General features: G+C 40.4%; 2 protein-coding genes across 9 annotated transcripts in view; both read right to left on the minus strand.

Annotated features, from left to right (window-relative positions):
- The window catches only part of LOC311261540 (beta-1,3-galactosyl-O-glycosyl-glycoprotein beta-1,6-N-acetylglucosaminyltransferase 4-like), a 62,294-nt gene extending 50,542 nt beyond the window's left edge, over positions 1–11,752 (minus strand). For 3 of the 8 annotated variants that reach the window (XM_084360251.1, XM_084360248.1, XM_084360255.1), the window contains exons 1-5: positions 10,573–11,752; positions 9,327–9,373; positions 7,183–7,345; positions 6,907–7,049; positions 4,438–4,612 (exon numbers count right to left, since the gene is read on the minus strand). In XM_084360251.1, the coding sequence (XP_084216377.1) occupies positions 4,438–4,612; positions 6,907–7,049; positions 7,183–7,345; positions 9,327–9,373; positions 10,573–10,681 (637 nt within the window). In that variant the 5' untranslated portion in view covers positions 10,682–11,752. Of the gene's footprint in view, positions 1–4,437; positions 4,613–6,906; positions 7,050–7,182; positions 7,346–7,797; positions 7,896–9,326; positions 9,414–10,572 lie in introns of those variants that run through there. The other 5 variants (XM_084360252.1, XM_084360254.1, XM_084360249.1 and 2 more) reach the window with 4 other exon arrangements.
- A 1,891-nt stretch (positions 11,753–13,643) lies between these two features.
- Positions 13,644–15,767, minus strand: LOC311260978 (uncharacterized protein; the record flags this gene model as incomplete). The annotated part of the gene is made up of 5 exons (XM_084359316.1): positions 15,664–15,767; positions 15,497–15,520; positions 14,997–15,176; positions 14,230–14,425; positions 13,644–13,828 (listed from the first exon to the last, which is right to left on the minus strand). The coding sequence occupies exons 3-5, from the start codon at positions 15,156–15,158 to the stop codon at positions 13,644–13,646; spliced, it is 543 nt and encodes a 180-aa protein (XP_084215442.1). The 5' UTR covers positions 15,159–15,176; positions 15,497–15,520; positions 15,664–15,767.
- Between the last annotated feature and the right edge of the window lie 270 nt (positions 15,768–16,037).

Raw genomic sequence — 16,037 nt, forward strand, 5'->3', positions numbered from 1 at the left:
TGCTGGCCATCCTTGGGGCACTCCCTGAAACAGAGGTGAATAGGAAAAAGACATATCTACTGCATATACTACTTACAGCAGCCAGGAAAGCAATAACCTTAAACTGGCTTAAAAGAGATCCCCCGACACTTGATGTATGGCGGTCAGTAGTCAAGAGAATTTACATAATGGAAAAGATAACTTTTATGTTGAGACTCCAAAACACACAATTTGAGGACCGATGGGCACCGTGGCTGGAAATGGTGGGGGAGGAATGGGGTTAGGTGAGGGTGGAATACTGTTAAAGTCTATCAACCTGTGCACCAGGGCCAAAAACTGTGAGAATTGTTTCTTTTACATTGTCATGGCTGTCTTTGTTTTATGATCTAGCAGAATGTTTATATAGAAAATAATGCAACAACTGAAACATGTATTTTTCTGTGGCGGTGTTGTTCAATAAAAAAAAATAAAGTTTAAAAAAAAAGAAAATGCATCGAGACAGTCAATTGCTTTTTTTTACCTCCTTTTCATTCTTTAAAAAAATAGTAGTGTCATCTGCTAATTGACAACATTTCAATTGACTTTCTGCAAGTTGAATGCCTCTAAAATAATCTTTATTAATGTGAAGTGCCATAGTTTGCATGATTAGTAGAAAAAAAAATGTGCAATAGGGTCTCCTTGTTTAATCCCTCTCTCTATATTGAAGCTACGGGTGGTTCCATTTAACAACTTCACTGAACTGCTGCACCTTTTATATAATGTCTGAATTGCAGATTTGAAAAAGAGCCAAAACCAAAAAAGTCCAAGGTATTAAACAAGAAAGAGTGTTCTATGGTATCAAAAGCTTTATTTATAATCTATGAATAGTATAAGGCTGTTGTCATCAATAAATGAATGGTAGTCAATTAAATCAAGAATTAAACGAACATTATTACTTATATGTCTACCACTCATAAATCCAGACTGGCAATCATCAATAATTGTTTGAAGACAAGGTTTGAGCCTTTGAGCAAAAATAAGTGATAATAACTTAACATCATTATTAATTGAGGTAATTGGCCTCCAATTTTCAATACACACTGGGTCTTTCCCAGGTTGGGGATTAATGTAATGAGTCCTTGAGACATAGATGGCAGTAGTCTTCCCATAGACAAAGCTTCCTTACAAACATTGAACAAAAATTCTGAAATCTCTTCTTTGAAGATTTTATAAAACTCACTAGTTAAACCATCATTCCCAGGGGACTTATTATCCTTTAACTTAGAAATACATAAATTGATTTCTTCTTGAGTAATATCCTGATCACACATATTTCTGTTCTTCATCTATTCGTTTTACATCCCCATCTATAGAACTGAAAAATGAGAATGAGTTTCATAAATTAACTTTTTTCTTGTACAGGTTTTCATAAAAATTCTTGACAAAATTAGATATTTCCATGGCGTTGTCTGTAATCTGGCCATTGACATTTAATTTAATTATTGAGGAGGTATCTGCATTTATTTTTTCCAAATTGGAAAAATATTTTGTGTTCTTTTCACCTTCCTCCATCCATTTTCTTCTAGATCTTACAAAGGCCCCCCTTGCTTTATCTTCATAGATCTGATCTAGTTGTAATTGTAATGTAATCAAATTTTCTTTATCTTGTTGATTTGTATCTGGATTTTCATATATCATAATTATCTTTTTTGTTGTATTATCCTCCATTATCCGTTTGTCTTTTGCCATTTCTTTCCCTCTGTGGGTTGCTAGTCTTCTAATTTGAGATTTAAAAAAATTCCCATTGCTCTCCAAAGGAGTTCAGTGCTTTAGCCTTTCTCCAGTTTTCATTAATAGTTAACTTTGCCATGCTTAGAAATTGTTTATCTTCTAAGAGAGTGTTATTTAATTTCCAATAACTTGTTCTAATCCTTTGATCCTGATCTTTTGTGTCATTAAGATTAACTGAGATGTATATCAATTTATGGTCTGTAAGTACAGAAGGTTTAATATAAACATCCATAACTTCTTTCTCCATAACTGTAGAAAATCTATTCTTGACTGTTTGCTCAAGTCTTTTGTTTGCCACATAGACTGACTCTTGTCAGGATTTTTATACCTCCATATATCAAAACAATTTAAATTAGAGCACAATTTATCAATTTCTGCAGTTTTATCAACTCTCACCGGACGTAGTGGCAGACAGTCCAAAAGTGGATCTTTAATGGAGTTCCAATCTCCTCCAAGGATTAGTTTTGCACTGGGGAATAGCATTAGAAATGAACAAATTTCTTCTTCCACTTCTTCAAATAAGGCTCAGTTTCTGGAGCTGTTATTTTATACCATAAATATTACTCAATACGATAATTGGTGTCCAGAAATTTCACAGCCAAAATAATCCACCTTCCAAACACATGAATTTTATTCTTCAAAACTTTACCTTTAAACTTCCCTTTTAGAATGGCTACACCTGCTGAATTATTACTGCCATAAGACATCCACATGTCCCCAGAGGAGGCTGCATGTGATCTATTAAACTGCCTCCAGTGATGTCACCCAGTGGCTAAGTTGCATTGTGGGAAATGAAGACACCAGGTTAGCACGCAAAGTAAGCAAACACAGTTGTGTTTTTGCAGCAAAACAAGGTGAACTCACTACTTGTACAATGTAGTGTGACTGCACATCGACTGTATTCTCTACCTACATCTCGAACCTTAGTGATCACAGTGCTTTCTCATCCTTAAGTTAGTTACTTCACATCACAGTTAGCTTTGTATACATTGTTAACAGTATTTACCTTTGTTTATAGTATTTTCAGCATTTTTATTCATTAGGTTAGCCACTTAGCTGACAGCTGACTGACCTTGCTTACAACTGATAGGAAGGAAAGCACCGTCAAGGTTTTGAGTAAAAAGGTCTCATAGTTTTATTGCTCACTTAGCCTAAATTACAACAGATTACTGATTTCACATATCTCAACAATGCAAATCACCTGCCAGTTTTCTAGCAGTGTCACTGTGATTCAGTCTATAAACAAGAACAAACAATAAATAACATTATGTACAAAGCTAATTGTGACAGGTGATGTATCTAATTTAAAGAGTAATTAAACCCACAAACCTCTTTTTTCAGCTGAAAACCAATGTATATGGATATTTACTTGTGTTGTTGGCTGATTGCAGGTCCAAATTTTGAAATTTTAGCACAAAATATTTTAAATTTACATATGGTGCAATAAATATGCATAGCAACTGCCCTCTAGTAGTTGAAACCTGGCTATTGCAATTGAATTTTGCTTTTAGCTGATCTGGGGGCAGTTTTGTCCCCAACCAACCCTCCCTCCCCAACATCTCTCGACTCTGCAGACTATGTAGACAAGTATCATTGGTTAGATAAATATGCCTATAGTAACACAGTAAATGGACTGACTTTGATATCGGGAGGTAGAGGTGATGGTTGTGGGGTCACAGGGCAGAAGGCTGCCGAGCCAGTGACCACAGTTCGATATGGCATTTTAACATAAACCACTGGATAGCATAAGCACAGCATTAAATTGCTAAAATGTACTAATTCTAAATGAATGAATGAGTTTATTCACTCATTCATTCTGAACTAAAGTAAAGTAAACATGTGGTTGCAACATAAGGAATGTTATAAAATAACCATGGTAGGCAGAAATATACATTTATTGTGGCTATTGGATTGATATTTTATTTGTTTAAAAATGTTAATTTGTTCTGTTTGACCAGTAGCTGCAACATTAACATCCCTCGGGGTGCATCTTCTACCCCTCCAGCCTAGGCCCAGCTGTCTCAGCACAGTCCGTCTGGGCTAACAACTCAACCTGGTACAGCTCTGGATTGCTGTGGTCTTGGCCGACAGGAGACTCCAGAAGTTAGAAGTCCTCTGCTTCATACAACATTTATGTCACAGAAGTGTTTTGCTGCTTCACCAATTGTGAGATAACCAAAAACTTTGCGATTAAGTTAGCGAATATAGTACTTTGGTGTGTGTGTGAATTGTCTTTGTGTGTACGAGTTGGTGGTGGTGGTGAGGGGCTGGGAGGGGGTGCTAAGTCACGCAGTCCTTTGCGTTGCGTAGATAACATTACTGTATCATTGACACAGGAAGTAAACTGATGTGCAGTTTCGTAGAACGGATATATGTCACACTATATTGTGCAAGTAGAGAACTGTGGAATCCATGTTGCCTGTTGTGAAACTAGCTGACTACAACCCCAAGAAGAAGTTAACTACAAGCATTTCAGAGCCTCTGTTCCAGACTACAAGAGGTGAGTGTTGGATACTTTAAACATTTCAGTGGAGTAAAACCTTGTGACAAAATGCATTTGCGGAGTTGCTACTACACAAATTTTTGAATATCACTTTTAAGTCAAAATTAATGGCTCAGATCACATTAGCTCTACGGAGAAAATAGGAAGAAATTAAAGTCTAGTATGGAATGTGAAAGGTAGCTCACCTGATTGACTGTATTGTGCAGGTGCCTCACAAGGCTGCTCATGCATAAAGGAAGATGCTCGGAAAGTTAGGAGCAGCTCTTTGATATTCTCCTCCTCCGCCATGTCTAGTGCACTAAGGCCACTGGCATTCCTGTCAGTGGCGTTTGACCCATACTGGAGGAGAAGCTTCACTACCTACACAACACAAATGCATTTCATCATGTTAGGAGGTAGAAACTTCAACGTCAATGCTCCTGTCTTCACCAGAGGTACATAGACCATTTATTACAAAATCCAGTAAGTGATTAAAGCAACATTATTTAACTATTTACCTTTTAAATAAATCAATAAATCATTTCAGTTGTACGGTGACTTGTAATAGAGTGAATGGTGTCTCTGATTCAGCCACTCTGCTCCCCTGTGTCCTGTTTTCTGCTCTGTGAGACGTCAGTGAGCAGGTAGGCTCACAGTGCGGAAGCTTTACGGCTGTAGATCACACATAGCACTGACAATCAGTGAATTTGATTACACTGGATCATATTTTATACAGAAAATGTTTTCTTGTTTTCACTATGGTGTCCTCCGGCTGCTCTGCCTCAACTCTCCGTGATGAGTTTCCAAAGTTTTCCTGAGAACATCGGCTTGGAGTACCGCTGGGGAGTGTTGGTGTTAACACCACTATCACATCAGCTTTGGATCATTGGGAGAGGGTCTTTCAGGTCCAGGCTGGAATGGGAACCAGAACTGAAGCTGGGCAAGTGAAAGAGTAAATCTCAGACCGGCTTTTAGTTGACAGCTTCTCTAAATATAAGGCTGCAGGTGCAGACAACAAACACAGAGTCGTACTAGTTGCTGGTAAGTACTAAGTAATATTAGCTGGCTTCCTAAGTTTTAAGTCTTCTGTTGTTGCACTTCCTCGATGTTTGGCTGTGTCAACAAAGTTTTTGATCATAAGCCACGTCATCCCATTTTGGGCTAGGGATGTAGCTGGTAGAAAGTAAGAGTGAGGTGTTACTGTTTCAGATTCAGGTTACGTTAAGTTGGCGTGCTTTCACTGTTCTGGGTTGTGTGCAGCAGTGCGAAGTGTGTGTGTGCAGCAGTGCGAACTTTGACTGCTGCATTGCAAAAGTGCCTCTGCATTGGATGTTCATTCAAGCCAGAAGTTTTCAAGGCATAACACTGATATGACATGCTGAGTTTTGTTTTTAGTTACCTTATGTGACAAATTGTTACATAAAAGTGTATTTTTGACAGTCATGTTGCATTCAGAAACCATGGGGGCGCTAAATTGCACAAAATTATGAATTGCTACATAATGTTGCTTTAACGTTGATAAGCGTCCTGGCATAATATCACAGCTTTTGTTAAAACTGGTAGCTATCATGTCATGTTCAAATTCAACAGTCTTTTGGTTATTCTAATTGATGTTAAAAATGGTGTGCCTGATTTATACCACCACGACTCATTTCAGATACCAGCCTTACCTAATATAACACAAGAATCATGAGAATTGCTGTTAAGTTTTCACAGTACATTAACATGTCACATAGGATACTCTCCATCTGTCTGAATCTTTTAATATATTTACTAGAAATCAGTTAACTTTTGTTGTAATTGAACAAGGCATTAAGCGGTCATGATGAAAACTTCATGGACAGCTGGTAGTGTTTCATGCAAAATTGTTGCAGAAGTTTTGAGCCACAGGGACTGTGGAGAGCAGATTATCTCAATTTTGGTATTGCACCACATATCAAATGACCCCAACATGTCCCCATGTAACTAAATAAATACATACAGTAACTAAATAAATACATACAGGGTTGACTGATTTTTTAAAAATTCAAGACCATAAACAACACTGAGAAACCCTGTTGTATAGCATTTTGGTCATATTCATAATCTTGTTATAACACAATATAATGAATTCTGAAAGTTTATAGCAACTCTAGGGATGCATTAGGCATTGAATAATGTATTAATATCTATCGATATATAAGAAAACGCAAATTTAAAACCACGTCGACATTTATAACATAACCGGCAAAAAAAAGAAGGAAAAAAAAAAGAAAAAGAAATCAAGCCGTAAACTATAGTATGTTCCTTGCATTCATCTGAACTGAGGTGATGTGGAATATGGTCTGTCCTGTCTGTGCTGACATTGCATATCCTGCCTGTTTAAAGTTGATCCCAAATAAGAGGAAGGGGGAGGCAAGGGTTAGGTAAGGATAGGAAAGGAAACTTAAAACAGGGATAAAATTCTTTTACACAATGTTGTTAATATGAATGTCTTTGTAAACCTTCAGAGTCACACTTCAGTTTTTCAGAAAGACCAAAGACACACTCACTGAGACGTAACACTGAGTTACCAAAGCCGGTGAAACAGAGGTTGACATTGATGCCAGGACTTTGGCTCTCTCTGGACACATCAGAAGTGTTTCTGAAGCCTTCAAACAACATCTTAAAAGTCTCATTCAGTGTGTCTCCATCACCTGATAGTTTCCAGAGGCAACAGCATCATGTAGCGGTGTGACACCATCAAAGCTTCTGGCGTTAACATTAGCACCAGCCTTCAACAGCTCCTCAACCGCTGCCTCATCACCCACAGCAGAAGCCTCATGGAGAGCAGTCCAGCCTGACAATTCAAGTCAACATTTACTTATAAAAGTGGATTTTGTGTTGACAGTTAATTGTTTCATGGTGGTAAAATATGTAAGAATATAGAGGCAAACGTGCAATAAAAAAAAACTGTCGAAGCCATGACAAACCTGCATTATCCACAATGTTGACGCTGATCCCACCTTGAATCAATGCCTTGATTTGTGCCAGATCTTTTCTTTTGCATGCTTTGTGCAGAAGAGTCTCTCCCTTTCCATTTCTCTTGTGAAGATGCATCTTGGTAGGAGTTTTCACACATTGACGAGACATTTGCTGTTTTGGAGATTAATAAAATGAAAAGAAAGATTTCTAGGATGTAAATCCAGAAAAAACATGACAAATTAAAGGTAAAAGTACAAATACACAAACATTTTGTGTCATGGTGGCAAGAATCTGTTGATATGACATTATGTTTACTGAATTTCTAACTCTTTCCTAATAGTCAGGTTCACTATATAATTTTGTGGGAATTTTTGGGGGATTTGCTAAACTATACATTTTTGGAAAGGTTATTGTATAAGGAGTCAATGTTCGCATTTGCAATTTTGATTTTTTAAAAATGGCCACCGTAAAACTTTAATTTGTAATACCTCGGCTTCTGAATGAGCTGGAATGTTGATTTTAACTGCTAAACCCACATTTTCAGGGTCAGGGAATCCAATGGTGCTAGTTATGTGACCAAGTGATCGCCAGGATTTACTTTATGAAATAATGTCAATACATACAAGAATCAGGAGACAAGGCGCTGAGGTCATATTTATCTGGGTTCCTGCTCATATAGGAATTGTAGGTAATGAAAGAGTGGACAAATTAGCCAAACAAGCTGTGGAAAAAGGAAACATAGACGCACATATTAGTCTTTCAAAATCAAAAGGAAAGTATGAAAGAAAATCAATGAAGAGTGGCAGCAGCAGTGGGATTGGGAGATAGGAGGTAGGGGAGGAGACAATTATGACTAGATTAAGAATAACACATAGTAATCTGAATGGCACACTTCGTATTATAGGGAAGCATCCAAACGTTTTTTGTGATCATTGTCAGCTACCAGAAACTGTAGAACATGTGCTTGTTAAGTGTAGGAAATATGTAGTAGAGAGAAAGGACATGGTGGAAGGAATGAAAAGATCAGGGTTAAATAGAGCCGGAGTAAAGAGCATATTGGAGTGTGGTGGAAGCGAACAAGGTAGAAGATGCTTCAGTCTCCTAATGAGAACAGGACTCATGAGGTAAATCTAAAATATATGGAACATTGTAGGCGTTAGATTACTCCAAAGGGTGGCAATAGTGCAACATTTAGGATGCAAGCTGCCAGTCATTAATGGGATTCACCTCCATGGCTGTGTCCAGGTATAATTATTGCACCTCCCCAGAAATGTTGTAGCGTCGCGGACCGAAAAGACTGTAATTGGTCCACTTGGAAGCATCTTTTTTCTTGCCTTCTCCTCCGGCAGGCCTCCGCTCGTCTTGGACTATACCTCCACCTCTCTTTGCCGCCAAGGTGACTCTGGGTGAGAGAGCATGGCCCTTCCTGCAGACACACTGCAAGTCCGCTATCTGTGGCCCAGAGAGCCGAAGAATCCACTCACCACCGCCAGCAACGCAGACACGCCAGCGCACAGGTTTAAACGCTCACTTTTGCATAACTACTTGCGTAGGCTATAGCGCAAGGGCGTTTTATTGCCGTTGTCTCTGCGTAGAGCCTACGTGCAACCATAAATCAGCCTGTAGTATCGCAAAACCGTAGAAGTATAGGGTGTGAAAAAAGCTCTTTACGCCTGTGTAGGGGCAAAGTCACCACATTTTTAAAGCATTTTATACCAGATTTAACTGGTGATTCTATACATGAAGTAATTATTGCCCAGTGACCATTGAAAGTGAAGTAATGGCTTTCTCCCTATTCATTTAGAATGGAGGCTGGTCCTGCTGGGCCGAAGTTACTGTTGCTTTAAATGCCAATGATGAACTGGGTACACAGTTGGGCTCTGTGGTGGGACCATGACATCTCCAGCCGTTAGCTTACACATTGACTGGAATAACTGTCTGGGGAGTTGAAGACATAAACAAGAATGATTTTGATGCTGTTATTTTGAGGTAAAATACTTACAAAATGTTGCTTTAATTGCCAATGAACACATTGACTGAGAGCCAGAGACTGATGAGGAACTTATTAAACTTATCTTCGCGCTCATATAAAGTACGTTTATACAGTATAGACATTGTGGATAGATTGTTGTGGTTTTTGGATGTGAATTACCTGAAACAGGAGGACTGCACCACTCTCCTCCGTGTCCGTGTCTGTGTCTGTGTCGGGGGGGAAACGCACGAACAAAATGTTATTTTGCTTTCGAGGCGGAACTAAAGTTCCCTGTCTGCTGTAATGCTACGACAGTATTCGCTGAAGCACCGCGTGGAGCTCATAGTGCTAACTAGAGTCCTAAAGAGAGAGAGTGGCGCCACCTCCGTTTACTGCAATGGTTCAGTTTTTTCACAGCAATGGCGGAGCATGGAGCCCCGCAAAAGTTCCCGGAAGTTAGCTTTCGCTAACTTCCGCCCAATGTAATTCTTATGGAGCACACGGTCGGAGCAACACTTGATCAAGGTAAAATGTTTAAAGAATGACATTTTTACATTAGTATTGCATTAGAATTAAATCGACACGAGTAGTTAATTATGTTAACTATGTTGGCGGATTGTCCCCGTCTAGATAAGAAGATTTAGAGAATATTAACACGTAAAAGTTTAAGCTAGCACTCTGGATAACGATGAAGCTTAAGATATGAGGACATTAGCTAGGACAGCGAGCTCTTAATGTCTTGACCACCGCATTGCACTGACTAAACAGCATTGTCACTGACACACACACACACACACACACACAATTCTGTTAGTTTAATATAATTACCGTGTGTGTATTGGAGTACAGTATTTACTATAAAGCTGGGCAATCGACCAAATCACGTAAATACTACTATTGGGATTCTGGACAGACACAAACTGGGTTTATACCAGCATGGTTATATTTTCCATGCATATGTATCATGTTACTAATTCTCCTAGTGAATATTGTGGAGAGACTGTATTATATTGTGAAAGAGACTCCTGACTTGATCATTCAATGTGCACGCAGCATTCCTCCCCCTCGCCACTTAATCGTGCGTCCGGATTGGCTGCAGCTGTCCCTAATTGATTAATTAGTTCAGAGCAGTCAAGCAGAGGGAAAGGCAAAGGAGAAGCGGAGAAATGAAGCATTTGGAGTTAAAGGTAAGAATAAACTACAAGTAGCCACTGTTTACCAGTTTATACAGTTCTGGTTGATTTTGACCAGTGCGTGCACATTTTGGAAAAGTAGCCCCCACTTTATATTTGCCAGGGGTGTGGGGGGCCTGCATGCACAGCAAATGATCACCATAGCAGTCTCTTCTTCATATATGTATGTCGATTTATCTATATATCTATCTCGCACACAAAAATACGTAATATTTTCCGTGTATATCAGTTACCTGCACTTGGTGCTGTGTGGTCAAGAAGCAGTGATGCCTCTTCATAACTTAATTCTGCACGCTGCAGGCCAGGAGTGCTGAGCAGACAGTGGTGAGACTGAAAAGACATAATGTGATGTTTTTCAAGCAGTCATTCAAATATATAAGTTTGATAAATGAATAATGTATGGCAGAGCAACTGAAATGGATTGTCTTAGATTGCAAAAGTGCTCCTGATGTCATGGTTGACAAGTATGTATATTAGTAACTGTAATGAATACGTAGTTGATTAATGACTTAAGTAATCATACTACATTGCTGCTGCATGCTGCACATCAGGAGAACTGAAGAGTAAGGACCAAATATCTTATAGCTCAGGAGTGATGATGACAAGGATGTTACATGTCTCTTGTTAATGATTTGTACTTGGTGGAACAGTGATGTTTACCGGATACAGGTAGGTGGTGGGTTAGTGATGTTGACTGGGGAGGAGCAGTGATGTAGCTGGGGCTGGTAGTTGGTGGAGCAGGAATATTTTCTGGATACAGGTAGGTGGAGGGTTTGTGATGGTGGCTGGGCAGGAGCAGTGACATGGCAGGGGCTGGTAGTTGGTGGAGGGGCAGTTGGTAGGTGGAGAGTTAGTAATGTTGGCTGGGGAGGAGCAGTGATGTAGCTGGGGCTGGTAGTTGGCGGAGGGGCAGTTATATTCTCTGGATACAGGTAGGTGGAGGATTTGTAAGCCTAGGTGGATGTAGTCAAATGAAGTGTTACTTGTCTTGGCTTTGTTCTGGTAGGTGGAGGAGCAGTGATTGTTGGGTGCTTGTAGGTGGAGCATTGATAGTGCTGTCTCGGTTCTGGATGGTAAGGGAGGAGTGATGTGGATTGGGTGCTGGCAGGTAGATGATTAGTGTTGTTGGTTGGGTGATGTTAGGTGGGGGATTACTGAGGGTGGCTGGGTTTATGCTGGTGGAGGGGCAGTGATGCTGGCTTTGTCCTGAAACACTGTCGGCTTTTCTGGGGTTGGTTGATGTTGAACCTCGGCCACAGTTCTTTTTCACTTTCTTGGTTTGGCTCTTGCTTCCAAGATGGCCATCTTTTAAGTGTTGTGTTTTCCTGTCATTTTGTATTTTTTTTGCTTCAATCCGCAACCTCAACCTAATAAATCTCCGGATTATCTTTTCTTTTACTCCACAGCATGATGGAAGCCTGCTGGTGAGTGCCAGAGCTTCCTTCTCCAGCACACCCACTGCGTTTGGAAGCTCCATGAGTGAGGAACCAGTCTTCGTCCTGAACAGTTCCTCGATGTGGTGAATGACATCATAGGCTTCTTGGGAGGGGTGGCAGAGGGCACCTGACTTGAACTCTTTAAACTTCAACAACATGCTGTTTTCTTCCACAGGATTGTCATCACTGTGCTGTGTTGCAGTTCTGCAGTTTTCACAGATGCTGGCAAACTTGATGATCTTGTGAACAATGTAGCCTGCAAGATGGAAGAGTATGCATTTTTCACTCTTTGTTAGGTCAGGTGCTGCTCTGTCCACCACTGTCAGTTGTTCCACTCTAACTGACGGAGTGACATTTTGCTCCACTCTGTCCAGGAAATCTGCCAAGAAGCTACTGTCGTCCTCCTGGTAGCTGCCCGACTTGATCGTGGTGAGGAACTGCCCCACGGATATGATCCTGAGAGCATGGTGGAATTCCACTGGAGTTGGTACAGGATTCTTAGACCTCACACAGCTGAATGTATTTTCAAGGCAGTCTTGAGTGAACCTTGACGTTAACACAAACCTGTGTCCTCTTGACAGCATCTCTTCCTGTATGGCCAGAATTGATGATGTTGCCATTATCACTCCTGACTGAACAGGCTTCCACCATCCCTTTGGACCAATCTTTATGCCACGGAACAAATGGACAATGTCTTGGAGGAAGGTAATGGCCCTCTGGTACTCCTCCATCTTGAGCCTGCTCAAGGCTGTAATCGGATGCCGAGATGACATGAGATCAAACCACTTGTCAATTTGCTCCAGGAACCATGCTGTGGTCATGTAGGATAGAGGGCGGTTTTCCTGCTGCACCAAGTATTTCAGCCCAGCACTCGTTGCCCTACTGAAAACATTCAGAGCTGGCCCAACCTTCATCTTGTCAAAGTGACTTGGTCCAATGACTGCAGCTGTCAGCTGAGGAGCTAGTTTTAATGCCATTCCCTCTTGAAATTGAATTAAGTCCTTAATTGGGACCACAGAAACCTCGTTAGAGGGGAGGTTCTGTTTTTGGACAACATCTGAAGGAAGGAAAAACACCTGTCCTCGGATAAGGGCACTTTTTAGATTTTTGACCAAATGTGGGACGTCGGGCATGAAAAAGAGCTGCCTGTCTGGTGTTGCTGGATGTGTCACCGATGTTTTATTGTGGTCGACCCCAAAGGATTTCCACATGGCCTGGTTAGGGCTACCCATGTCAGTGGTGACATTCATTACATGTAACCCAATGGATGCTGCCCTCTGTATTATTTCTGTAATGATTGGCCTGTACTCTGCTCCCTTGGTAGAATTGCCACTGAAATGGTATGCAACCACTTGCTTCCAGCGTGTTGTGTTTCCAGCCAACATAAACACACACGCATGTGTTGCTACCCCTGTGTGACCCGGCAAAGTCACATCGCCGTACAGCTTTCCTGACAGTGTGTGCAACTCCACACTTGGTGTTATCGCCATTTCATCCAGGGTCAACACACACTCCCTCTCCAGGTCTGTAAACCCATCTGCCTTAAGTTTGAGGAAGTCAAACACCTCTGTCAAAATACCAGGCTCAAACCTTACTGACTGCATTCTTCTCTGCAGGGTCCTAATTCCTGGCAGGGGAATCTTCAAGTCCTGCAAGGCCTTGTAGCCAGAGGAACCAGCAGCAAACCGGAGCTTTAACGCCTTCTTGACGGTATCATTGCTCCATTTCATCCCTCTTGTAGTGAGTCTGCCTAATGCTCCAATTTGATCTTTAGTCAAAATTTTCTTGATGTTTTTGTCCCTAATTTTCATTGTCCTCTTCAGAACTGCGTTTTCCTTCTTTAATTTTCTCAGTGCTGCCCTGTTTTTTTAAATTTGATTTTCTTGTCGTTTCAATTGTTTTAGGAGCTGTGATTCTGTCGGCGGTGGCTTCCTGCTCTGCTGACTGACTGATGTGAGCTCTCCCTGTCTCTCATCTGCCATGCCCTCCCTTTCTTCTGTCTCACTTTCCCTTCTCTCACTCTGCTCATCCTGTCTTTCCTCAGCATTGGAAACTGGTTTAAGTAGAAGACATGTCACTGTTTATTTTTAAATATTAAAATAATATTGTGTTGCTTAAAGGGAAACTCTCGCTAAAATGCAACCTAGGCTTTTTTTGTGAATGTATCTGAGTCAAACCTTTGTGCAAAAGCATATTTACGACAAAAGTGTGGTGTGTTTTGTTTTAAAAATAGCAATGCTAGCGTTCCTGTAGCACTCCCATTGAAAATGACTTTGAGCTGAAAACGAAAATACAGTAAATCTTAAAAGTGCCTCTTTTGTCGTAGTTGTGCTTTTATTACATGAAGGCTTGACTCATATATATTCACAAAAAAGCCTAGGTTGCATTTAAGCGAGAGCTTTGCTTTAAATAAGAAATATTGGTATATTTATCAAGATTTGATATACATTATACCTGTGTCACTTGTAATACAGTAGCTGTGATCTGCAGCTAAGGACCCTGTTTTTGCAGGTGAAGGGGGGCATCGTGGAGTAGGGGCCCTCCGCTTTCTGACTACTGCCCGATGCACAAAGATGGTGGGTATGGCATCTTCTCTCAGCCTAGTCTTGCCCTTGCTGGTCTTGACAAACTGGTCTTCCTCAAAATGTGCCTGCAGAGTGACTTGACCTTAGTTCTCACACTCAACAACTCACTTGCATCTAGCACTATGAAAATGTCTAGCATATATCCCATAGTGGTTGAATACACACTATCACATGGCACATTACATTTAGTAGATACGTTTAAAATCTTTGCACACATAAAACATCCAGTTCCTGAGGCACCTTGACAAAATGTGTCACACATCAGTGGCTGATTATACTTAACCATGAGCAGCAAAAGCTGTTGATGATTAGAAAATGTGAATCTGTGTATCACTTTCTGCCCTTGTCCAGCACTGTCCCGAAGCACCTTCAACTGTTCTTGGGTTGCCCGATGTTCACCTTCATGGTTTGGTTCTTGTTTCCAAGATGGCCTTTTAAGTGTTGTTTTTTTCCTGTCATTTTCTTTTTCTTTTCCCCTTTTTCTCACCCCTTCAATTTGCAACTTAACTTCCCTTGGTTTTTGCATTGTATTCCTGTTCCGTGTTCTGTTTTTAATTAAAAACATGTTAAACTACTCAGTGGTGTGGTTTTTGAAAGCATGCTAAAAGTGCAAATGCATTGTTTGAATATGATTACCTCACATATTTTTTTGTTGGTAGCATCTTTGTAGGTGGTTAAATGGCTCCTTCCAACTTTAACCATCCATGCCTTTCTCCTGTCTCGGTCTTTGGGGAAGCCATACATGCTCACACCTTTCTCAGAGCGATTGGAGCATCCCCATGCAGCACAGTACACCATGGTGAAGACTGTCAAGGACTACATGGTGAAAAGGACACAAACGGCTTGAAATGCTGATCTGTTTGACTTCTTTAGATACCGTTTCTTAGGAATTGATTGTGGTACAAAGTGCTTTGGGAAAAACAAGACTGATTTATTGTGCATCACTGAGTAGAGTAAGTTTGGCATAAGGAAGAATAGTTAACAAATGGTGATAGAACTCAGTTTTATTTGCAGTGAATTCAAATCAAAGTGTAACTTATTTGCTGTGGATTTCCTATTAGAAGACAGTTATCATCTTAATGCTGTTGCGAGTCCAGAATTACTGTGCAGTCAATGGGCAAATCTGTGTTAGTCACCTTCTCCTCACTCAAAAAGTTAGTCTGAAAGTGAAAACAAACAGAATATATTACGATTTTTCAACGACTTTACATTAAAGTTAAGTTGGTAAACTTAATGGAGTTCAAAGCAATTAACACTAGCATATAAATGTTGCAATGAAAAGCTTTTATTGACCATTATTTACCGATCGTCGTGGTTTTCGTATTATTTTCAATTGCCCGCCAAGCACTTCCGGGAACTTTTGGAGGCTACATGGACCACGTGATCGGCCAGCGTTTTGAACTTCCGTTGTCGCCACTCTCTCTCTTTAGGACTCTAGTGCTAACATGCTGTGTGGACTGTTAACATGTGGAAGCGATGGTTAAAGACTTTATAGGACCTCTTGTTATGACCAGCAGCCAGCGAGGTATAGTTGTACAAGTTGTTAATGGCTTTCACGTTGTTGTCATTAAGCCTAACTTGCATTATGTATATACGATGTATGATGTGTTGATATCACGTACTGTTATGTAAGCATGTCCGTCTTTTTAACAGGTGGGAAAGGCTGCTTTACGCCAC

Source organism: Pagrus pagrus (assembly GCF_965226575.1).
Source record: "Pagrus pagrus genome assembly, chromosome: 8".
NCBI classification, from domain to species: Eukaryota; Metazoa; Chordata; class Actinopteri; order Spariformes; family Sparidae; genus Pagrus; species Pagrus pagrus.